Source organism: Perca flavescens, chromosome 11 (genome assembly GCF_004354835.1).
Source record: "Perca flavescens isolate YP-PL-M2 chromosome 11, PFLA_1.0, whole genome shotgun sequence".
NCBI classification, from domain to species: Eukaryota; Metazoa; Chordata; class Actinopteri; order Perciformes; family Percidae; genus Perca; species Perca flavescens.
Genome location: NC_041341.1, coordinates 22,871,173 through 22,895,162, shown reverse-complemented (window position 1 = coordinate 22,895,162; position 23,990 = coordinate 22,871,173). Strand labels below are relative to the sequence as shown.

Genomic DNA, 23,990 nt, shown 5'->3' with positions numbered 1-23,990 from the left:
AAGAATATTAAAAAAGGTCTTACACATAGCCTTGATGTTCAACCCTTTATTGATGTAACAGACATTAATGTTATGTAGAGACATAGAGCGTTTTACTTGCAATCCAGGTGCAGTATCCCATTTTTTAAAATCACTAGGTGCATCGTCTCCCATTTACCGTTTTCTAGCAGGGTACTTTCTACTGTCTTATCCGCAATGTCCAAAAATAATAATTCTTTTCTGTGCTGTAGTGAATAAAACTGCAATAATGTAGGTTGGCGCTCAGGTGAGAAAGAAGTTGCTTGCTCAGGATCCGGGGCGTCTAGCTGGCTAGACACAATACAGTGACTGGTGGCTGGCTAGAGGAGAGCAGCAAGTGTCAAACAGCTTATTATAGATGATATATTTTTAAATTGTCCCATTTTTAGGAACTCGTTTCTGGGGGTTTGATGCTCAGGTTTTATGTTGCCGATTGAGAGCAGGAGCAATATATCAACAGCCACTAGATGGTGACAGTTACAATGACTTCCTTTTCCTGGTGTTATATAAATGTCCTGGCTCCTTTCCTCACTTTCTACCCAAGATACATTTCTGCCTTTAATGGATAGGACAGCTCAGATATGAAAGAGGGGGAAGACATCCAGGAAACCATCGGACCTTCTGCGTTGAGGAATGAACCTCCATATTATGTGCGCCTGCTCAACCAACTGAGCTAACTGGCCACTACCCAAGATAATTTCTCTGATGTTTCCCACGACCATCCAAATCCTTGAATCCCAGCAATATTACGATTTTTGACTAGTTGTCTTTAAAAAGGGTTACTGCATCTGTGAGAGCTTTATTTTTTATCCCTATTAGAGTGTTTGTCATCCATCTTAATGATTCTGCGGTTGAAAAATAGCCAGCCAGGGTTGAACTTAACAATAATGATGTCAAGTGTGTGCAGATGGCTGAGATTCTAAGTTGGGAATAAAAGCCAGAGACAAGGCCACAGAGTGCAATAAAGCTGCTCTTGGTTTTCAAAAACCTCATCTCAGTGTTAGTTACTCCTGTATGTAAACATCTGTAAATGTAATGTAATCTGTTTTTGTCCTCTCTCTATAACGTATTGCCCAGCTCTGACAGAGCCTTCTGTCACTGATGACCAGCGCGACTGGTTGAAAATGAGCAGGAAGTTCTGTCATCTGTATGACATCAGTATTGACCACCGCAGGAGTGTGTGAGTCATGAGAACCGATTCGCACAAGGTGAATCTAAAACTGTACTGATGGATCAATTACCCTTTTGCTTGTAAGCTTTGGAAAGGCTTACGCCTGGTACTGAAAGCAGCGGTTGCCTTTCCTCGAGCCTCCTTCAACCTTCTTCGTTTTGTTCATGTATGTGTGAAATAACCTAGTATATTGTAATGACTGGGTAATCCGATCAAGCTGTTAATAACATTGTCTTTCTGGCATATTATCCTATGAAATATGTTGTAAAGTTTTAATTTAATTTTGATTCTTTTTTTCTTTTCCTTTTTTGTAGCTGGCCTACATGATTATTTAATTAATTTATTATGAATGACTGGTAAGGTTTGTGTTCTTTTTAATTTCAGGCAGCTTTAGAAAAGTTATGACCTATGATTTTTTTTTTTTTTTTTTTTTTTTTTTTCCTGAAAAGTATTATTTAAAGGAAGCACAATAAATTGGTATCAGAAGAGGACAGTGTTTGTATGGGAGAACAAAAGCATTGTCATATCATGGTCATCATTTTTGTCTTTGTGACCCTGTGGGGGACTATTCATCATTAAGTATTGATTTAGCCGACTTTTCATCAGTAATTGGCAACCTCAGGCATTCCTAAAGCTTTTTAGGCTACAGGAAATCAATTCTAATACAACCAAAAGCCAGTCCGTGGACTGTCACCGGAGGGTAAATGAGACATTAAGCTTGAAGGCATGTGTGATGCCGATTTCTGTTCTTCTGCAGAGATCCCTTTTTCTCTCGTTTTTTTTTAATCAAAATACCAGTTACTTACATCTGAATTTCTGTGAAATTGTCTCTTAACTGTAGACATCATGTTGCCTCATCCCATGTATTTAACATCTGTTTCTTTGTTTCATTTCCAACTCCCTTTCCTGTTGAATGGCATTATGATCAACCAATCCTGTCCGTTTCCTGTATTATCCAGTGTACAGTGCAATGGGTATCTGGGAGAATAAAATCAGAGCAAACTTCTGCATGGAATAAATGCTGATGTACTGTACCCAACACACTGTTGTCCGTCTCTTCTGTGACACAAAAGATGCTTGTTTATTTTCATCTCATTAACTATACCCATAATTTATAGATTTTTAGAGAATAATTACATGCATGTTTCATGTGTATTCATAGAAGCTACAGTACCCGTAGTCCAAGGGTTTTATATAACATCAATGTAATATGAAACACGACCATAGCCACGATTTTAGAAGTACTGAGGTCGCACAAATTTCATGCCCTTAAATATTTCTTACATTATTTTTATTTATTTATTTGACTATTTAGTTATATTTTCTGTAAATTGTATCTCCCTACATAATGTTTTTTTTTTTATGAAAACTGCCAGGAAATTGTTGGAGAACACTAAATCCATTAATTTGAACACCCGGGGCATTCAAAGATACTGATTCTAAAGAATATCAGAAGTAGACTTCTGTATGTAAACTCCTCCCTAGATTGTTAAAATATCCAAATTCCCAGAAACAATACTGAGGACATGACTGGTAGCTATAGCCCTGATATGTTTTTAAAATGTTAATTGTTTTTAGAGCAAAACTTGGAGGCAGAGCTAATGATTTAATATTTTTGTCATACCAGTTTGAGTGTGCATTAGGAATGCAAAAAATTACTGAATTAGGCAATATAAAAATAAAAGCCTTAATTAAGGGCCCTTAGATTATTTTGCTCCTCAGTAGCCACTATAGTGAAAACTGGCAAAATACAAACTACAAATCTGTCCACCTCACTTTATATTGTCTATTATGTATTCATACTATTAATTTATTTTATGTATACTGGCACAAAAATATACTTCGGGACTTCTCTTGCTTCGCTGGCCTAATTATGTTGCAAAGGGAGAATATTTGTATCTACACCCCTAGCTCTAGTTCTACGGTTCTACATAATTGAAGTTCTAGGTACATGTTTCCTCTGACGTGATTCTTTGCGCAATAACCTGTTGAAATTAGTTCGGGTTGTACGTGCTGTTTACCTCGGGCTCGGCGAGAAGGCGGGGTTAATGACATCAAATTTGTTAATCTGGAAAAGAGTTTTCCGCACCGTGTGGGATTGTAAAATAAACGCCCACTAGGATCTTCCCAGTGAACAGGGCGGAGTTACACTGGAATCTGTTGTAACTTTCAAGTTTTAACCTGCTAACGAGGAAGCAACACCTGTCCAGGGTTTAACGCATAGACAGTATGGTTTAACGTTACCTAAAACCGAACATTATTTAGCTAGTAAACGGAGCATTCTCATTTTCGCCCTGTTTCCTTGTCGTAAACAGAGGGGGTCAAAATGTCCTCGATAGACTTGGAGAAACTGAAGATGACGGGAGCTGGTCGAGCCATGGCAGTGCTGACCAGCGGTGGAGATGCACAAGGTGACTTTAAAATTCAGCCAAACTAACATTAGTTAGCAGCCTTTAAGTATGGAACTATAAGTCACAATGGTTGGAAGGAACTAAGTAGGCTACGTTACACTTACTCAAGTAACGTTACTGTACTTAAGGTACTATTTGAGGTATCCTATTTCCATTTTCTGCTACTTTATACTTCTTTACTACAACTCAGAGACAAATATAGTAGTTTTACTACATTACACATTTGATACATTTAGGTACTACTGGTTACTTTGCAGATTCAGATTAATAATACAAAATATAATCAACATATCATTAAATGAAGACTTTATTGATCCTCTGGGGTAAAGTCCACAGGCTACTCAGCAGTAAGCTAGGCCTAATTAAGATGTGCCCCACCGTTACCGTTACCAGTTCAACATTGAAGTGCTGAATGCATCAATAATATAATCCTATTATGTAACATTATTCTGAAATGGGCCATTCTGCATACTGCATACTTTTACTTGTGGGACTTTAAGAACACACTTATTGTTTTACACTTTTAATAAAGTAAAATTAAGAATGCACTTGTAACAGACTGTGGTAGGCTACTGTTACTTTTACTTACTAAATCTGAGTACTTCCACCACTGGTAACTCATATGCTGTCAGGGTCTGTTCAAGTAATGCTTGTCAAGGACTTTGGTTACTGCTTACACAGAGCAGGTGGCACCTTTGCTGAATAAGAGATAATGAAGCCATATCCACTGCAGTGTTTGATTTCCTCATGCAGGGTAATTGTGTAACAGCTTGTGTGTAACGAGAAGCAGATGTGAGTCTAATATTTTTATGCAACAATCCTCGACCCAGGGATGAATGCTGCTGTCCGAGCTGTGACCAGAATGGGCATCTATGTGGGGGCCCAGGTCTATCTTATTTATGAGGTAAACAAGCTGTTTTTATTAATATGACCTCATTAAACATTACATACTGTAGGTATTTATTTATGCTTGCTTGAAATGCCCACATTGTTCTTTTTAACACTAACATATCATTTGGAAAATGACTTTTCAGGGATACCAGGGCCTGGTGGATGGGGGAGACAACATCAAACTGGCAAACTGGCAGAGTGTGACCAACATCATCCAACAGGTAGGTTAAAATATGACCTTGCATGTCAAAATCTCTTGTGAAAAAGGCCTATTATGCTTTAATTGTTTTCTGATTTAGAATTTGTTGCTCCCTGGTCTTAAATATCTCTTTCTATTTCTCTTTCTTTTTTATGGATTTAATAGGAATGTTATTGTTTTCATCCATCTCCTCTCATCTCTTCTCTTCCTGCCTGTGTAATACTGATTATAACCTGGTAAGGGGCCTTGCTGCATGTGCTTTAAGCCTGAAGAAGCGGAAAGTTGCGCTATTCAAAAGAAAATTATGAGCAATTGAACTGTCCTTTTTGCATTAAGTTGTCTTGAATTTATGCAGCAAATGTATTGAAGTGCATGTGCTACTTTTTCTATTGTTTGTTCATTATTGTTGCGTTTTACCTACAGTACATAATACAATCCAGATATGTGCAGATTCTGTATAGCACTGGTTTCTATTCTTTCTTTCTTTCTTTTTGCTTATGACCCCTTAATACAAAGCAATGTCTACTCACCAGTAGTCTCAGGGTTTATGTTTAATTTTGAGCAGTTCAAACAAAGAGTAATTTCACATTTCACCTTATGTAGCAGAATATTGTTTTTTTCTTATTTCCTACTGTAATAATTGCAACCCCTTAGATTAATCTTGTGACGCTTTGTGGGGGTCACGACCCACAAGTTGGGAGCCACTGCTATTTCTAAGCCTTGGATGGCAGTTTACAATTGGCCTCAAAGCACAAATGTGTCTGGAGTGACGACTTGCAATCTGGCTCTGTTTCCAATCTCTGCTCACATTTCATCTAATCTGAATCTTCCATTTTAGATGTCTGATGTGTCATATCACTATGTAACAATACCATCAGTAGCCAGAGTAAAAAGAAATGGATCTGAGACTTAGCTTGACATTTTTCAAAGATTACAATGTCCTGTTTGTCTTGATTTGGTTTGTCACTTGTTATATGATGTCTCTGCTGCAGGGTGGCACTGTGATAGGTAGCGCCCGATGCAAGGCCTTCACAACTCGTGAGGGCAGGCTTGCTGCCGCCTTCAACCTGGTGAAGAAAGGCATCACCAACCTGTGTGTGTGTGGTGGAGACGGCAGCCTCACCGGAGCCAACATCTTCCGCAGTGAGTGGAGCAGTCTGCTGGATGAGCTCGTACAGAAAGGTAAAGTGCTCTCGTTGTCAACTTGTCGTGGAGCCTTGAAAAATAGTTAACCCTCATTATGTACTCATACTATAGGAAACAATGCAATACAATTTCATCCTATGCTGAAATAGTCCTTTAAGGCATCATTTCATTGTCCAGGGTATGTGATCGACTTTGTATCCTTTAATGTCAACACTGGTATAGACAGTTAAAGAGCTCTATCATCCACAAAGTTAGCATTTATATTTATGAATCATTCTGTAGTAATATGAATATTTCCCTTTGCTTTGGTGTATATAATAGGAAGCTGCTAGTGTAACATCTACAGCAATGTGTGTGTTACTTCAGGAAGGATCACAGACACTCTAGCCAGGCAGCATGGCCACCTGAACATCGTGGGGCTTGTGGGCTCCATCGACAACGACTTCTGCGGCACTGACATGACCATTGGAGCTGACTCTGCGCTGCATCGCATCATGGAGATAATTGATGCTATCATGACCACTGCACAAAGGTCAGACCCTGCGATACTGAACAGTGGCAACACTGAAGCAACTGGTGTTTCATCAAAGCAATTATTATGAGGTCACTGACATGAGTGATAGTCATTTGTTCAGTGATTAGTAAATAAGTTATAGAATATGAAAATATAACAAGAACACAGTAGTAAATAGATATATTTATACCAGTACATAGATACTGTCTATTTTGGACTATTATTTGGACAAAATGTGCAACTGATGTGCTCAGAAAAGTGATAATGACTGTAAAAAGAAAAATAGCCTGTTTGGAATGTGATCTTGCCTGGACTTGCTGCCTTGTTTGCTTATGTTTTATTAAAAATGTCCTCCTATAGCCACCAGCGCACCTTTGTTCTGGAAGTCATGGGGCGACACTGTGGGTGAGTTACGCTCTGACAAATTTGCTTTCTTTCATAAACTGCCAGTGAATTATACAAATTGTTCTATTACTCCAGATATCTGGCTTTGGTGTCAGCACTGGCATCTGGGGCGGACTGGCTCCTTATTCCAGAAGCTCCTCCTCAGGAGGCCTGGGAGGACCATATGTGTTCCCGTCTAGAGGGGGTAAGACACAAAAAACAAGTCAAGTCAAGACTGTATATTAGCCCCAGGCACATATGTATATATGTATTCAGGTGAGGTCACTCTGTTTTGAAATAGGAGAATATAAACATGCTTTGGTTACCTCTCTTAAAATATAGGACTTAAAAGCAGGATTGTACTTACTGACTTACTGGCTAATATGTATATATCTGTTTACCTCCAGAGCCGCTTAACGGGTTCAAGACTCAACATTATAATCATCGCAGAGGGAGCCATTGATAGAAATGGCAAGCCCATCACCTCAACTTACGTAAAAGACGTAAGTTTAAAGATTTAAGGACTGATTGATGGCAATGTATGAAACAACTGCCTGTGATGTAGAAATATCATTCAAATGTAAACAGGCAAAGGTTGAACTATCAGAGTTCAGTGTTCAGAGTTTCCGCTTAAATATTTGTTAAGGACTTTTCTTTCATATTATGTCTGTTGTGGATGCATGCTAAATGACAAACCCATGATATACTGAAATGTGTCCATGTGTGTTTGAAGCTGGTGGTACAGAGGCTGGGTTATGATACCAGAGTGACCGTACTCGGTCATGTTCAGCGAGGAGGAACTCCCTCAGCGTTTGACAGAGTACTGGTGAGTTGGACAACATACTGAACGTTTTGATACTGCAAAAATGCAGCTATGGCACATTAACAAATTGTTGAGGCCATACAATTATTTATTACATTACATTACATGTCAATGTAGCTGATGCTTTTATCCAAAGCGACTTACAATTAAGTGCGTTCAACCTTGAAGGTGCAAACTCCAGACAAGTAGTAAGTGCAAGTACATTAGCTTTAAAATAGGTAATGCTACAAAGAGCCATATGAAAGTGCAGCATCAAGAAATATATATATAATTTTTTTTTTTTCCTAAAATATGCCTAGTTTCCACCATCTGGGTGGACTTTCTTCAACTTCAAATTAGGAATTTGGTGATAACCAGATTTTGCCCTTATGGCTCGTTTATCTATTTCAGAAATAGTTTGAACATTAAAGTGTAGATCTAAACTGCCTAAATGTAGAACATGCCTCTCATTTAGACAAATTATTGTCATCATCGATATGACCAATACAAGACATTACTGATGTGTAGGAAGTGATGCTCTGCAACATTCATTATCTATGCATGTAAATGCACTTGTACAGTATGGACTCTATTGTGTTTGTAGAGCAGTAAGTTGGGAATGGAGGCGGTGATTGCCCTATTGGAGGCCACTCCCGACACCCCAGCCTGTGCCATCGGCCTGTCGGGTAACCGTGCCGTTCGTCTGCCTCTAATGGAGTGTGTGGAGATGGTGAGTCACTCTCCTCTCTTCTATAATTGATTTTAATGGACATACTAACAAACAGTGGGATGTTGCTGTATTTTTTGATTGTACCGTCATTTGCAGACTAAATTGGTGCAGAAGGCCATGAACGAGAAGAGGTTTGATGAGGCTGTCAAACTGCGTGGAGGGTGAGAGCTGAGATATTTTTCATGTATATACAATAGGTATAATCATTATATTATTGTGCAAAACTGCTTTGTAAGCCCCTTGTAAATATATCATCTATTCATATTAATTTTATCATGCCCACAATTTATTTTAAGTTTTTCTATGCAAATAATAAACGAGTCCAAGCTAAAAAATAAATAATGATTTGCTTGCAGGAGTTTTGAGGTGAACTGGAACATCTACAAGCTTCTTTCATTCGAGAAGCCTGTCCAGTCTGAGGTAAGTCTCACTAACATGAACACACACACACACACACACACACACACACACACACACACACACACACACACACACACACACACACACACACACACACACACACAGCATTAGCATTCACATGCAAAAGAATCACAACATTTAAGCACAAATGTGCTTATTAATATCTGACTCATGTTCCCTCAGAGCAATTTCTCCTTGGCTATTCTGAACGTGGGAGCTCCGGCTGCGGGGATGAATGCAGCGGTGAGGTCTGCTGCAAGGTTAGCGCTTGCTCAAGGACACAAGGTCTACGCTGTCCAGGATGGCTTTCAAGGACTTGCCAATGGAGAGGTATGAGCTTCTACTACTCAGTCTTTACTACACTGCAGTAGATTTTAGCAACAAGTAACCTGTATGAGACTGAGTGGAAACTGTTCAGTGCTGACACCTGTCTGTCTGCAGCTTTCTGAGATGGAATGGCACAGTGTGGCGGGATGGACAGGCCAAGGAGGCTCACTGCTGGGGACAAAACGGTGAGCATCAGGACACTTTGATTTCTATAATATGAACATATTTAGTTAATCTTAAGAGTACTCCAACAGTTTAGTATTGTACTTTCATAACGTTTGGGGACTTTGGGGAAAATACAGGCTAGAATTGATGCAGGAGAGGCTATTAAGAGGCAATATGACAACATATATCATTTGTTTATTGTCAGAGATTTTTCTGATATCATTTATACTGTTTTATGGATTCCTGTCATTTCCCTGGGTGTACTGGCCACTGAGGGCAATTTGGAAAATCAATTACAGTAGCAGGTCTGCATTATTGCTAAATTGGAGTTTCATCATTTTTGGATAAATATGATAAAGTACCTTGATTTGTCAAGTTTTTAATTTGCTAGATTAGCCAAATCAAAATGTTCTATTAAAAGAAAATCCTTATCACAATATATATTGATGTTTTAATATTCCTACCTTTTTAATATACCTAATAATCTATACTGTAATAGAGGATTTTATCAATATTGTGTTAAATCATCATCATCTTACAGTTCCCATAATGCAACATCTCCTAGTGACTAGCAAAATGTAAAATTGTCAGAGTGCCTCTGAAAGTGATTTTTGATTTCTGTTTCATGCCCTATTTCAGAACTCTTCCAAACAAACACATGGAGAAGATTGTGGAAACCATCACCAAGTTCAAAATCTCAGCTCTGCTTGTAATTGGAGGGTTCGAGGTATAAGAACAACCTTTCAAAAAACCAGAAGTGCAGTACCTGTATATTATTGTCAGTGTTACATCAAAGAGGTTTTCAATCTTTCTGCTGGTGACTTTCAAAGGGGTATGCAGGTGTGCTGCAGCTGTTTGAAGCCCGGAGTCACTATGATGAGCTCTGCATCCCCATGTGTGTAATCCCTGCTACTATCAGCAACAACGTCCCTGGAACTGACTTCAGCCTGGGAGCAGACACGGCTGTCAATGCTGCCATGGAGGTAATGCTGAGCAGATGGCAAATTAACTGTGTGACTTTGATGTTTCAGGATTAACACGAATAGAGACTGAACCAAGCCAGAAAACACTGCATGTTATTTGAGCTGCTGTATTAATAAGGTACACTTTGAACTTTGTATACTTAGTCAAAACCAGTAAGCATATAGACCAGGGGTTGGCAACCTTAGGCACGCGTGCCACTATGGGCACGAGGGACCTTAACCAATGGCACGCTGGCAATATGTGTGCAAGAGAGTTATTGATGTGTTGAAATCATGGTTGAAATGCTGAAGCACTCTCTCATCCGCATGCCAAATTACAACGTTCACAGTTGCGCGACCTGTTATTTACGGTAGTTTGATTGACTCATATCTCTAATTGGGAACAATACAAAGAGGATTACCAACGGCTGCTGGGGCAGATGAACTAATGCTAGTCTTGTTACTGTAAGTAGGCTACATTAAAACCTTTGTGAGTTAAAAGTCAATACTTATCAATCCACTCACCTGTGTAGACTGGCATAAACATGTAAGAGGCGATATTTTAATCTGCTCTGTCTGCTCAGTACACTCTTGTCCACCACGCTGTTTTACGCAAACACAGCTCTACTCTGCAAATAGCAAATCTAACCGTTTATCTTAGTTTGCAGGGAATCTTGAAATTTGGACAAATTCTTATAAACTTAAGCTGGTTGAAGAAACCATCCTCTCAGCTGGAGCGGTAAATATGGACGCATTATAAGACCAAAACAAATACATGTGGCTACTTAATATGCACATGAATGATGCAATCGTTATGTTTGTGTTCTTCATTCTTGATAATGATGCTGGTTGTGTTATTATTATTTTGCCACAGCATCGTTTCATTGAAAATGAGGCATACAGGACCTGCTGGGCTTTTCGCTTCAGGCTCTTTGACAGTGATGTTTTTGTCAGCCCATTTTCCACCAATCAGGACGCTGCATACTAAAACCATGTTTCCATAATCATAATAATATACAATAATAATAATTACAAGGTCCTGATAATGAAATTAAATCAAATGTTGCTATGGAATAAAATTACAGATTCCCTGGATATTACATTTTGATGTGATGTCATAATTAAACTTAATGTTGACATGGCACATTAATAAACAAGAAATTTTGAAAAGGGCACTTCATATCAAAAAGGTTGCCGACCCCTGATATAGACTTTTAGTTTTTAACTTTGAGAGGAAGGAGAGAAAAACAGGTAACACTGTCCAATTGGTCAGTCAGGACAGAAAACAATCAACTTCTTTCATTCTAGGTGGTTTATTAAAGCTGGAATAATAAAAAGAAAACTTCTATACAAGGATCTTTTCGGTTTGAGCATCCACAGTCAGCCGGCCGTGGTTACTCTGTCTATTCTCGCCCCCCAAAAAATACTGAATACTGGTTACGTGAGTTCATATAGAAATTTGCAAACTATTATGATTGGCTAATACTAAAGTGGGGGGCAACCAGGATTTAGACTTGGTGCTTCCTTGTTGGTGCACAGGCTAATCCTAGCCTCTTGGCACACGATGTTCCATCCAATGGGAGAAGTCGACACCTTGGAGGATTCCCTCTCTACCTTTCCCCGGGTATTTTCCCACTCAGGAGGAATTTAATCTACTTCCAACCAGTCTACCATCCCCTCCCCTTCTAGAATCAGTGCTCTGTGTGAAGACATGCATTGCTTTATGTGTTATCTTGCCAAGAACAGACATTCTTTTAAGATGACTGTTATCTACAGTATTGGTAAATATTCCTAACAGTACGTAGTCATCCACAGCTCTGACTGCATCATCAGTCCGAGGCTCTCCATCCCCTCGTGAAATAGTTAGATATATCTTAACCTAATCAACCCTTCCCCAGGAGACAGTCTTGTGCTGGCAGTTTGACCCCCCCCTGACCTCTCGACACACATTTCTGTTTCTTCTAACTGAAGTCAAGATCCGGTACATACATTCAATTATATTTAATGAGAGTAATTTTAACTAATTCATTATTTGATTATTATATACATGATATTGGCAGACATTATAAATGATTATCTTTTTATCGAGGCCTTGGCGTAGCCTTATTTTGTTGAAACTAGGCACTTAGCATATTTCTTCTAGACCCACACTTTTGACCCTGCCTTCAATTGCCAATGTCTCCTTTCACACTGCCATTTGGATTTCTTCTTAAGGGTTGCGACAAGATCAAGCAATCTGCCTCTGGGACCAAGAGAAGAGTGTTTGTGGTGGAGACTATGGGTGGGTTCTGTGGATATCTGGCAACCTGCACCGGTATAGCTGTGGGTGCTGACGCAGCCTACATCTTTGAAGACCCCTTCAACATCCATGACTTGAAGGTAAGACCAAAAGAAAAGCAAAAACCTCTGCTGTTTCTTTTCTTTTTGTCTACAATGTTCACAGCTTTCTGTCACTTTAATGATCTGGCCTTTTGACAGACCAATGTGGAGCATTTGACTGAAAAGATGAAGAAGGACGTCCAGCGGGGTCTAGTACTGAGGTACATAACATCTCCCTCATTTAGCCATACAGAGATTCTTATGCAATGCAAAAGTTAATAAAAAAAAGGGTCTGATCTTTTCATCTATGTTCCATCAGTACATCACCTTAGCGTGTTAGCATGTTAACATTTGCTAAAAGCAAAGTACTGCTGAGGCTGATGGGAGTGTTTGTAGTTTGCAGGCATTTGGTCATAAACCAAAGAATTGGACAGACTGGATATTTGGACTTGATAATAGCGCCATATTTTAAGTGAAGATGGCCAAAGTCAGTAGAAGTTATCATCTGGGGAATATTATTGTTTGTACAAAATTTCATGGCAAACGATCTCGAGGTTGTTGAGATATTTTCAGTCTGGATCAAAGTGGCGGATTAACTGACTGAAGGAAAGTGCTATCCTTGGAGCCATACCAGAAGTGAAAATACTAAAAATTTGATTTCAACCAAATTCAAAAAGACATACTGCACAGCATATATATATAAAATTGTCTGATTTCTTTTTTAATTTGTTGATCATTTTCTCTGTCACAACAGGAATGAAAATTGCCATGAAAATTACTCTACAGATTTCATCCATAGGCTGTACTCATCAGAGGGAAAGGGCATCTTTGACTGCAGAGTCAATGTGCTGGGACACCTTCAGCAGGTACAAGAGCCACTAACTGGCAAAACACAGCTTGGCAAAGATTTCCATTACAGTGACTCTTATACTGTGAAGAGACGGAGTCTTGCAATGTATTTATACTCCATTTGTCCGTTTGTGCTCCAGGGAGGGGCACCTTCTCCCTTTGATAGAAATTTTGGCACTAAGTTGGGTGTGAAGGCTATCCAGTGGATTTCTGAGAGATTGACTGAAAACTTCCGACAAGGTACAGTTACTGTATTAAGTCATAGTTGACTAGTCATAGTTGAATTGCTCAGAAAAACCCAGAAATGTAATGATTCCACTGTTTTTATTCCCCACCAGGCCGTGTGTTCGCCAACTCACCGGGTACAGCATGTGTGCTTGGCCTCAACAGGAAGGTCCTCTCATTCATCCCTGTCACTGAACTGAAGGATGTGACTGATTTTGAGTAAGCTATGTCACAGTTATATATAATAACAAGAATTTGTGATAAATCAGTCTTAATAATTTCATTTATGTCTGTTTTTCAGACACCGAATGCCCAAGGTCCAGTGGTGGTTTAATCTTCGGCCGATGCTAAAAATGTTGGCCAAGTACCAAACCAGCTTCTGTGAATATGTCCCAGGTGAGATTGAACATGTGACTCGACGCTCCATCAGCATTGACTCTGGGTTCTAGGCTCTCTAAAACAACCGTTTACTCGCTGCACTTTTCTTTTTCTTTTTTTACCTTATCTGTCCAAAGTTTGTTCTTATGCAGACTTTAAGTGTGCTATGCATGTAGACTTTTAAAGCCAGCATTGGATCTCAGTCTATTGTCAGTGTCATAGGTGCTACAGTATTATTAAATAATGTAAAAATGTATGTAAACTATTCATTAATTGAATGAGGCATTCAGTAGAGCAGATTTTGCTATTCCTTTGTTCCAAGCCTCTGTGTAGTCAAATCACTGCAATTAAGAGTCAAGCAGGTGTGCCACAAAGATGAAACTACTAAATATATAATATAAAGCCCATCTTGTGATGTGGATTTAAATAATCTGATCAGAAACCTTAAAAGGAACACGCCACCTTATTGGGAATTTAGCTTATTCACTGTAACCCCCAGAGTAAGACAAGTCGATACATACCCTTCTCGTCTCCGTGCGTGCTGTAACGCTGTCTGACGGTTCCAGCATTAGCTTAGCCTAGCACAGATCCTGCAGGTAACTGGTTCCAACTAGCCTACTGCTCCGAATTGTGACAAAAGTGACAAAATAACGCCAACCTGTTCCTATTTACATGTTGTGATTTGTATAGTCACAGTGTGTACAAAAAACAACGTAACATGAGACACAGCCATCTTCTAACAGTAACCAAACCGGGAACTATATTCTCAGACAGGCTTGCTGCGAGCATATCACTCTGCCCAAGTATTATATTCTTCCGCCTGAGAATATAGTTCCCGGTTTGTTTACAGTTAGAAGACGGCTGTGTCTCATGTTACGTTGTTTTTTGTACTCGCTGTGATTCTATAAATCACAACATGTAAAAAGGAACATGTTGGCGTTATTTTGTCACTTATTCGGAGCAGTAGGATTACTGGAACCATTACCTGATGTTCTGTGCTGGCCTGATGCCGCTGGAGCCGTCAGACAGCATTACAGCACGCACGGAGATGAGAAGGGTATGTATGGACTTGTCTAACTCTGGGGGTTACGGTGAATAAGCTAAATTCCCAATAAGTCGGCGTGTTCCTTTAAGTAAAAGAAGTATGCATATCCATGTGATTCAGCTATAAATGAGAGCTACTACATTTTTTGGAGCACCTTTTTAATTTCCACAAAAATGAAAGTGGTCCAGTGGTTGGCTTGAGATTGTGATTGGTGCTTTAACTCACTGTATGTCAGAATGTGACTGTGTGACTCATCGGACCAGTGTGATGATTAGTTCCTTTTATTTATACACTATGTAGGACTGAAATACTGCTTCTGTCTTTAATGAATGCAAACTGAACAGCAATACACAAAATATGCAGTGTAATAAACTTAACAACTACTATACGTACAAAAGAGAAATCTGTAAAGAAATATAAACGTGTGTATTATTTTGATAATAATGCTATATCTTCAATAAAAAGTCACTCAACTGTGGTAATTTTAGAAATTTGTTCTTTGTAGTGTAAATAGCTTTTAAAGTAACATTAAGTTAAACAGACAGAAATAAATAAACAGAACAAAGAAACAAAATCCTACATGGCAAACTTCACTTTAACTGTTGAAGTTGTATTATAGTGTTAAACGCTTAGCGAAGGTATTTCTCATTGCCCACTATATGAGAACATTAACGAAGAAAATAAGTAACAAACTGGTCTTACAAACACAATTTTCAAACAAATAATTCAGCATTTCAGATGGTTTTCTTCCAACTCTTAAAAGTTGAATGAAAATGGAAAATCATCCCTGGTGGTATCTTTGTTAGTTGTCTGAGGGCTCTTGGGGGTAAAGGCAAAGTGGAAGTTTTCAATTTGCTCTGGTTGGCCAAACAAGAACTCTGGACCTGCAAAACCATATACATTCCTGTAGTTCAAATCTGGTAATACTCATCACAAAAATAGAAAGATTTGATACTTACAGGCTGATGACTTTGATTCTGTGGTTTTCTGAAAAGAGAGGAACAATTGTTTGGTATTTTTGTTGTAGTAATACTGTATAAACAAAAGAGGGGTTACAGTAAAAAAGCAGTACCTTCTCGTTGAAAAAAGGGCCGGTAAAAGTGAAAGATGACTCCTGTAAAGAAACTGGGAGGTAATTCCAAAACTAAGAAACAGTGATTTCTGTCAAATCACTTATTCCTTTTGCTCGCTCCTCACCTCATCCTGTGGCAAGCACATGTCAAATCCAAACCCAGAGAAGCCCGGGGTGCTAGGATCAGAGTTCAGAGAGAACAGGAAAGCTGGAGATTTGGTATCAGAGGTGCCTTGGTGTGGGGAGCTGGCATGGCTAAAGCTGAAGTGAACAAATGAAAACCGTTCTCAGTGGCTGTCTTGAAAGTCATTCAAAGTGTTGGACAAGTCAGAGAAAGCCTTACTTAAATGGGAATGATGGGGTTGAAGGCACAGCTGTCATTTCTGCCGGGGATGACTGAGGATTCGTTTCTTGAGATGATGAGTGAGGAAAAGCAGTGACTCCCTCAATGTCCTCTTTGCTTGGTGCCTGCTCTTCATCTATAACTACCTTTTCCTCCACCTCGTCCTCCTCTGCCTCCTCCATTACTGATACAGTGGACTGCTGTTCATATGCAGAAAACACCTTGAGTGTAAAAGTATTTCCAACAGGAAAAGTTGATTTGTCTGAAGTAGCATTTACAGCATAGACCATACAACCTGATACACAAAGTTATCAGTTACATAAATCAATGCAAAAAAATAACATTTGAAAATTTCCACTGCAAAATCTCTTTACAGACGCAATGAAATTAGTTAGTCAGGTATTTCAGGGACCTTGACAGAAGAGTTTTCATTGGCGGTCATACTTTGGTAGGAAATAGTTCTCAATGAAAACTGTAAACGGTGACATCTGTGGATTATCCTCGGTAATTTGAGATTTATTCTGGAAAGAGACATTGCTATTGTGTTTTTCATACAATACAGCCCAAAAGTTTGGAAACGCCTTCTCCTTCAATGTGTTTCTTTATTTTCATGACTATTTACATTGTAGATTCTCACTGAAGGCATTAAAACTATGAATGAACACATATGGAATTATGTACTTAACAAAAAAGTGTGAAATAACTGAAAACATGTCTTATATTTTAGATTCTTCAAAGTAGCCACCCTTTGCTTTTTTTGATAACTCTCTTGGTGTTCTCTCAATGAGCTTCATGAGGTAGTCACCTGAAATGGTTTTCACTTCACAGGTGTGCTTTGTCGGGGTTAATTAGTGGAATTTTTTCCCTTATTAATAAAAAAAGCAAAGGGTGGCTACTTTGAAGAATCTATAAGACATGTTTTCAGTTATTTCACACTTTTTTGTTAAGTACATAATTCCATATGTGTTCATTCATAGTTTTGATGCCTTCAGTGAGAATCTACAATGTAAATAGTCATGAAAATAAAAAGGAAACTCATTGAATGAGAAGGTGTGTCCAAACTTTTGGCCTGTACTGTATATGATGTGACAGATGCTGTGAGACATAAAAGTGTACTCACGAGTACACTTGTGGAGACAGGTAGGTTTAGACAAATTGTCAAAATCCATGCAGCAGGTGCCTAGATTACCTGACTTTCAGGTCATAATTTGAAACCCAAAGGGACCTAGTGGCCATTTGAAGGACAGTCTATGTATAAAAGATAACATTACCAAGACTTGGTCCTGTTGTCCAGTTTCCTGCTCCTCAGTGTGCATCTCATCTGGCTGTGTTTCCTCTAAAGAAATACATATTCTGATGAGGTTTGATGTAACATAAACACCCATACATGACATCTGGTGTATAACGTGTTAGTATTAACTGAAACACATAGCAGGCTTTCCTCTACTTACCATCCAACGGATGACATGACCACAGCTCATTGCTTTCTTCTTCTGGGGAAGGGCTGCAGGCGGTAGTATGCTGGACAGTGTTTTCCTCATGAATTTCTTCAGCATTTGCCTCTACAAAAGTTCTATGACCATTCTGCATGATATGTTTATATTTATCAGAGTGGCTACAGGACCTGCTGAAACTTTTAACATTTCATAATGAAAAGCTTTACAAGGCATTAGTATTGTTCAATGTATCGGAGTACCTTTGTCTGGTTGAGATGAAGAGAAGAGATGTCAATGGAAAAATTACTTTCTTCCTCTGTCTGAGAATCTAATTGTTTCTCTGGTTCTGCTATGGGCTGCTGGCCAGAAACACTATAAAGAAAAGTGAACTCAAACTGAGCTTTGCTAAAGGCTATGTGTCATTATTCTTTGTTATCTATAAGATTCACTGAAAGATACCTGTCTGGTAGTTTCTCATCGGAAGAAGAATCGACTGCTGGACCTGGTCAGGAAGAAATTCAATTAACTTTATCAAAAGCTGTAAATATTTCAGCTCTACCAGAGCAAGTTGATAAAAAACTTTTATTACCAGCGAGATGGTCCAGCTCCTTCTGTTTCATTGTTATTTGCTCATCACAAGTCTTGATCCTACACTCAATCTCCTCTTTTTCAGCCTGCAGCGCGAGGAGCTTTTGAGCAAGAGTATTTTGGTAATAATATTCTTTATGCAACTGGAATGTCTTCCTGTAGCTTGCAATTCTCTCTTCGTAGACTTCCCTTGTTGGGTTACAAATGCAAAACAGTTCAGCTTTGTTAATTAATGCCCACAAAAATATATGAAGTGCAATTAAACACCACAACTAACTGAACCCACATGTCATGGTTGTAGCTGGCTTTTCTGCTCTCCAGTTCTGCTTTCAGTGTCTGCTCATACTGAAGAAGCAGGCTGTTAGTTGCCTTCATGCTAAAATTATGTGGATGACAAGCAGTAATATATGAATATAAAAACTTCACTGCACTGCTTATGTTAAGTTATGTTGAATTAAATTGTATATCATCAACTTGGTCCATCATAGTTTGGCCCATTCATTACCAATAATCATACCTTCTAGCATTTGCTTTATTATGTATCACAGTGCTCTGCTTCACCCTGATTTCTTCCTCAAGTTTCTTGATATCTCTGTGGATTGTTTCAATGTAAGACCTCCTCTCAGCAGTATCAGCTCTACAAACTGTTGACAAAGGTGAAAACTTGATGGAAACCATTTCACAACATAAAATATGGTAAACTAACTATTTGTTTGTTAGCCTGTCTTTCATACAAATGTCTAGCTAGCTAGCTAGTACTTTACCTTTAATTTGTTGGTTGATGTCATTCTTCTTTTGGGAAAGCTCCCGAGTTTGAAGAGCTATCAAAATACAAACAGCAGTTATCTTATTTAAAAATAACTACTATCTATATCATTATTAGTAGTCTAAGTGTTATTATCTGAATGAATTATCTTAAGTTAGGTGACACACATTTGCCAAGCAGCTAACGGTAAAACTTTAATGTTAACATTGCAAGGCAAGCAAACATCAACTGACAACAAAACTACAACTACAATGAACTCAATAACTAGCTAAACTCACCAAACTGAAAGAGAAGGCTGTCAATATTATTAACGTTAAGAGAATATTGGTCGTTCATTTTTAGCTAGACCAGTCTACGTTAGCGGCATTAGCTAGCTAGCTAGCTAGCTGCTTGTCAACTGTGGCGGGTTACTGCCTGCTGCTGCTGTCATCAACGGTTCAGACGTTTCAACCTAAAAGAACGGTATTAATTTAAATCGATTATGGATGTAGCTAGCTAAAGACAAGGCGTTCATGTCATAACTCATTATTTTAATTGGGAGAGCCACAGTTATAACGTTATAAGTCTTAGATTTAAAATGTCACTTTCAGCAAACCTAGCTAAGCATTAAAGTTAGACACAGGAAGGTTTTGAGTTCATTAGACTTGATATTAGCATAGCTAGCTAGTTATCAATTAACGTTAGCTAGATATGCTAGCTACGTTAATCCGACAGGTGATATGGCCAGGTATGACAACGACTGTATAAAAAACCTCTGACTGCTTATTGTGCATTTCGGTTAAAAGTGCATATCTCCTCACTGCAATTAGCTTAGCTAGGTTAACATGTAGTTAAGGTTAGCTAGCTAGTTAATTAACACCCAAACTAGTTGCCTGCTAGCTTGACGCAGCGCCGTGAAGTAACGTTAGTAGTCTGGCAATGCGAGACTAGCTTGCTAGTTACTTGGCTAAACCTTTTTAACATAACGTATACTGATAATGTTGTATTCAAAACTTTATTGAATTTTTTTTAATTATTATTTTGTTTACTAATTAATTAAACTGCAACGTTATACAAAACATAAGGCGCCAGGAGCCCATGTGAATAGTGAAATGTTGCGTAAGGACATGTTCGTAGGATATTTAGCGATAGCTCTAACGTTAACATTAGTTATTTTAATGTGCATGTTATGAAGGCAGTCAGGCTCTACATCCATGCATGCAGTCAGGAGGATCATGGTTGAGGGGCGGGTTTAGTGCTATTCTGGGAATCCTTTTGCGTAGCGCATCTGTATCGGCAAAAACACAGCGATGTGTGGCTCTGCTGCTTCGCTTGCAATGTCTCAGACAAATTCAGTGATTTATCTGCACATGGTATAGTTTATCTACTTCGACCAACCTAGTCAAGGTAAGATTCAATTTCAATTGCAGTTCTATTTAGAGTACATGTTGTTCAATGTCCGCCGGCTGGCGTCTGCAGACAAAAGAGCGGACCTGGGTGGGATTTAAATGGGAGTGGATCAGCTGTGTGAAGAATTGGTTGCATTGTCAATTTCACCTCCTCTTATCAAATGATGGATTCTTTTGGGAAATCCCCTGCAATCCGTCTATCAATTGTGTAATTTTTTTTATGTCATTATGTCTGTAAAGGAGTGGAATGATAGACTGAGCTCGCATATCCACAGAGTAGCCTATCGTTGCGCCGTCATGCAAAAGAGAGACAACCCCCCCTCTTTGAAGAAATCTACGCTTTGTTTGTCATCAGTCTAGAGCGATTTAATCTCTGTCTGTTCAGATGCATAATATCATTAGATGGATGATATTGATGAAAAGAATTTGGTAGATTTGTATTAGTCATCATCACTGAAAAAGTGACTGCTGAATCTAGGCCAGGATCACTGTACATATGAGTGCATTATTGTGACTGTAAAAAAGCAAACCAGCTCTTTAATGTATCTCTCTCTCCCCCTCTCTCTCTCCTCTGTGTGTGTGTGTGTGTGTGTGTGTGTGTGTGTGTGTGTGTGTGTGTGTGTGTGTGTGTGTGTGAAATCTTCATTAGATTGAGCACTTCAACATAATGGGTGTGTGCTGCACAGGACTTCATTGTTAGTCTTCATATATAACCCGTCAAAAAGTAGCGAGAGTCAAAAAGTTTACTGAATCAGGTGAGAGCATGGCACAGGTAGAGGAGTCTCAAACTGAAGGAGAGGGTAGCCCTCAGTTGATTTCCTTAAGATCAGACATATCAGGGAACCACATGGACGATGGAGAAGTGGGACCCTCAATAAGGAGGAAGAGGAGGAAGAAGAAAGACCCGCGTCCAGAATCCATTATTGTTTACCGCTCTGAAATGGAGAGGGCACCTGGAGAGGACCAAGGCGGTGAGGATGGAGCAGAGAGGAGCACAGAGGAGGGTGCTAAATTCCTCTGCACACCTACAGGAGAAGGTGAGAGGGGTGTCCGATTCAATTGAGAATGAACTTTAGTTAACCACATTTCTCGTTTGCTTGCCTTGCCATTTTCTGTTTTGTTGTTTGTCATGTAGGTAACTGTCTTTAAATCTTAATTATCTCTTAACAGGAGGATGGAGCCTTCCTCCAGACAGCCGCTACGTGACCCTGACGGGTACCATCACCCGAGGAAAGAAGAAGGGTCAGGTGGTGGACATTCACCTCACTTTGACAAAGAAGGAACTTAGGGATCTAGCTAAGTCAAAGGAGCGTCTTGATGCAGAGTGTGAGGCAGGAGAGGGCTCTAAACGCAATTGCAGTTTAGGTGTGTGCCAGGGACCCCATGTTGTCCTGTGGAGCCTCTCCTGTGCCCCCGTGATTTTCCTTCCTCGCCTTTATAACTTCCTTCTACTACGGCACTCTCACCTGGTACAATGTCTTCCTGGTGTACAATGAGGAGCGAACGTTCTGGCACAAGATTACAATATGCCCCTTCCTCATCATCTTCTACCCCATGCTCATCATGCCCATGGCGCTCTCTCTGGCTCTATATTCCGCCGTGGTGCAGGTGTCCTGGGCCTTCAGCGAGTGGTGGCAAGCTGTGAGAGACCTGGAGAAAGGCTTCTGCGGCTGGGCCTGTGGGAAGCTGGGACTGGAGGACTGTTCCCCCTATAGCATAGTGGAGCTGCTTGACTCTGATACTGTTTCTGGCACTCTGCAGAGCAAAGCCCCCAGTGAACTTGCCCAGACATCATCAGTGTAAAGTGTGGGTGTGTGGGAGATGGGGGGGGGGGGGCTGAGGTCCAAGGCACATGTTGATTTAGGCCTAAGTCGCATTTAAGTCGGTCACAGGAAAGTATATTAAAGCTGTTTCACTATACCTTTCTGTAAATGACAACTAATCAAACACTGCCTGAATTGTTCTAAAATGCTGAACTATTGCTACAAATTTTGTAAAGCATTATTGGATCCAGATCACTATAAATTATTCCTCTGAGCAAGGGAGAGGTAATGTTTTTTTTGTACGTTTTATCCTCCTATCACTGAATCCTACTCGTAACATTTTGATACATGTAGGCCTTGGTGCCTCCTGTAGTAAAGTATAGATAGACTGGCTGTGGACACGGATACACACATCGTTTTATGCCTTGAAGTTAAACCAAGTTTCACTTCATCTGTAAATATCTGTAATTAAATGTATTAAGTTTAAGTGGTTTAAAAGTTAAGTTTAAGGCAACACTGTCTTGTATTAACTCATCATTATCACTCTGTGAAGTAGTATTTGAAGTAAGGCTGAATTACCATCTGGGAAAAGTGGACAACTGCCCCAAGGGCTCCATGTGTCAATTACTTTGTGGAAGTTAGATTATTGATTTGATTGGGAATATGCACCATTGAGCACAATATTGACTAAAACAATAAGCACTTTAAGATGAGCAATGTCTTGTTAAGGGGTTCTGTGTCAGCATCTAGTTTTTAAAGAGTAAGGATGGCATTACTTTATAGTCATTGATTTGTGATAATTCTTGGAGAACAGTGGAAGTGTGTGGCTCAGATTAAATACATCAGGCTTCGTATACATAGAGAATACTTGTTAGAAGGAATAATCCAGTGTAGATTTTGGCCTTTCATAAGTTTTGTTGACAATAAGAAAAATATTGAATATTACCACCCTTACCCTGTAATAAGTGTATTATTCTGGATGATACTGTGCTTACATGGTGCATATTCCTAAAAAGATGCGTTTCATCAAGAAGTACCCCAGCATGCGAGTACTTGTTGGTGTCTGGGCATCGAGGCTGATTATATTTAAGCTGCCATGTGTTGCTGCTGTGTGCTGTCACTTAAATGTACACATCAAGTACATAGTACATAAACAATGTACAGAGGAAGAGAGATAGCTAATCTTTGGCCCATGGCACTTTAGCAGGTCAATTCAGCCATAATTTGAAGTCATAGTCAGAACAAGCTGACAAAAGTTTTTTTCATATTTAAGGCATCATCATGACAGATATTTGTGATCTTAAACTACTTGTATAGGCTTCAGAGTTTTGTTCCACACACGAAGTTCACTGTAATTTTCCTCCTGTTACATTTCCACACAGTCATATTTTGAATGTTGATTTAATTTATTTTAAATATTTATGTCTAGTACACTTCCTGAAATTGTTGCAGCTAGGTGTTTTATTTGAGATGATGTGGTTGGTTTAAGTCAATCACATGGTTTAAATATTTGGTGATTCAAATGTTTATGATCAGACCCGGCTGGGTGGAGTAATTGAATTTTGTTTTCATACAGGCAGAGACATGGATCAGTGTTTGTGGATTGAGTCTGTATTACACATTACATGTTCTGAAACCACAGGATGCAAAGTAAATAATTACACAAAGAAAATAAAGT

At 39.2% G+C, this 23,990-nt stretch overlaps 3 protein-coding genes across 7 annotated transcripts; 2 read left to right on the top strand and 1 right to left on the bottom strand.

Annotated features, from left to right (window-relative positions):
* Positions 1–3,115: 3,115 nt before the first annotated feature.
* Positions 3,116–14,364, top strand: pfkla (phosphofructokinase, liver a). 2 transcript variants are annotated; one of them, XM_028590508.1, is made up of 23 exons: positions 3,116–3,136; positions 3,505–3,600; positions 4,431–4,504; positions 4,635–4,712; positions 5,683–5,872; positions 6,203–6,368; positions 6,711–6,755; positions 6,831–6,939; positions 7,142–7,237; positions 7,468–7,560; positions 8,141–8,266; positions 8,363–8,427; positions 8,623–8,686; positions 8,870–9,016; positions 9,128–9,198; positions 9,818–9,905; positions 10,009–10,161; positions 12,355–12,519; positions 12,619–12,680; positions 13,214–13,325; positions 13,449–13,548; positions 13,647–13,752; positions 13,835–14,364. In XM_028590508.1, the coding sequence occupies exons 2-23, from the start codon at positions 3,516–3,518 to the stop codon at positions 13,980–13,982; spliced, it is 2,343 nt and encodes a 780-aa protein (XP_028446309.1). In that variant the 5' UTR covers positions 3,116–3,136; positions 3,505–3,515; the 3' UTR covers positions 13,983–14,364. The 2 variants fall into 2 exon arrangements, with proteins under 2 accessions (XP_028446309.1, XP_028446308.1); XM_028590507.1 differs by lacking the exon at positions 3,116–3,136 and adding an exon at positions 3,291–3,416.
* An 857-nt stretch (positions 14,365–15,221) lies between these two features.
* On the bottom strand, positions 15,222–20,139 carry LOC114564190 (involucrin). 4 transcript variants are annotated; one of them, XM_028591419.1, is made up of 14 exons: positions 20,034–20,139; positions 19,160–19,216; positions 18,913–19,039; positions 18,682–18,771; positions 18,397–18,584; positions 18,267–18,309; positions 18,068–18,179; positions 17,823–17,955; positions 17,643–17,707; positions 16,372–16,571; positions 16,154–16,289; positions 16,029–16,070; positions 15,916–15,943; positions 15,222–15,840 (listed from the first exon to the last, which is right to left on the bottom strand). In XM_028591419.1, the coding sequence occupies exons 1-14, from the start codon at positions 20,122–20,124 to the stop codon at positions 15,713–15,715; spliced, it is 1,440 nt and encodes a 479-aa protein (XP_028447220.1). In that variant the 5' UTR covers positions 20,125–20,139; the 3' UTR covers positions 15,222–15,712. The 4 variants fall into 4 exon arrangements, with proteins under 4 accessions (XP_028447220.1, XP_028447221.1, XP_028447222.1 ...); XM_028591420.1 differs by having other exon boundaries at positions 16,372–16,568; XM_028591421.1 differs by lacking the exon at positions 20,034–20,139 and adding an exon at positions 19,440–20,008.
* On the top strand, positions 19,903–22,364 carry tmem169b (transmembrane protein 169b). Its single transcript, XM_028591424.1, is given in 4 exon segments — positions 19,903–20,547; positions 21,199–21,586; positions 21,720–21,976; positions 21,978–22,364. Coding segments are annotated over 3 exon segments (906 nt in total). The 5' UTR covers positions 19,903–20,547; positions 21,199–21,312; the 3' UTR covers positions 22,353–22,364.
* The last annotated feature ends 1,626 nt before the right edge of the window (positions 22,365–23,990 follow it).

Excerpts from the sequence above, each read along its gene's own strand:
- LOC114564190 (XM_028591419.1), bottom strand. The coding sequence starts at position 20,124 with ATGTTAAAAAGGTTTAGCCAAGTAACTAGCAAGCTAGTCTCGCATTGC. Across the intron at positions 17,956-18,067 it reads TTCATCTCAACCAGACAAAG|AATGGTCATAGAACTTTTGT; the intron begins GTACTCCGATAC and ends CATATCATGCAG. Across the intron at positions 16,071-16,153 it reads TGTGCTTGCCACAGGATGAG|GAGTCATCTTTCACTTTTAC; the intron begins GTGAGGAGCGAG and ends GTTTCTTTACAG.
- pfkla (XM_028590508.1), top strand. The coding sequence starts at position 3,516 with ATGTCCTCGATAGACTTGGAGAAACTGAAGATGACGGGAGCTGGTCGA. Across the intron at positions 10,162-12,354 it reads CTGTCAATGCTGCCATGGAG|GGTTGCGACAAGATCAAGCA; the intron begins GTAATGCTGAGC and ends TTTCTTCTTAAG. Across the intron at positions 12,520-12,618 it reads TCAACATCCATGACTTGAAG|ACCAATGTGGAGCATTTGAC; the intron begins GTAAGACCAAAA and ends GCCTTTTGACAG.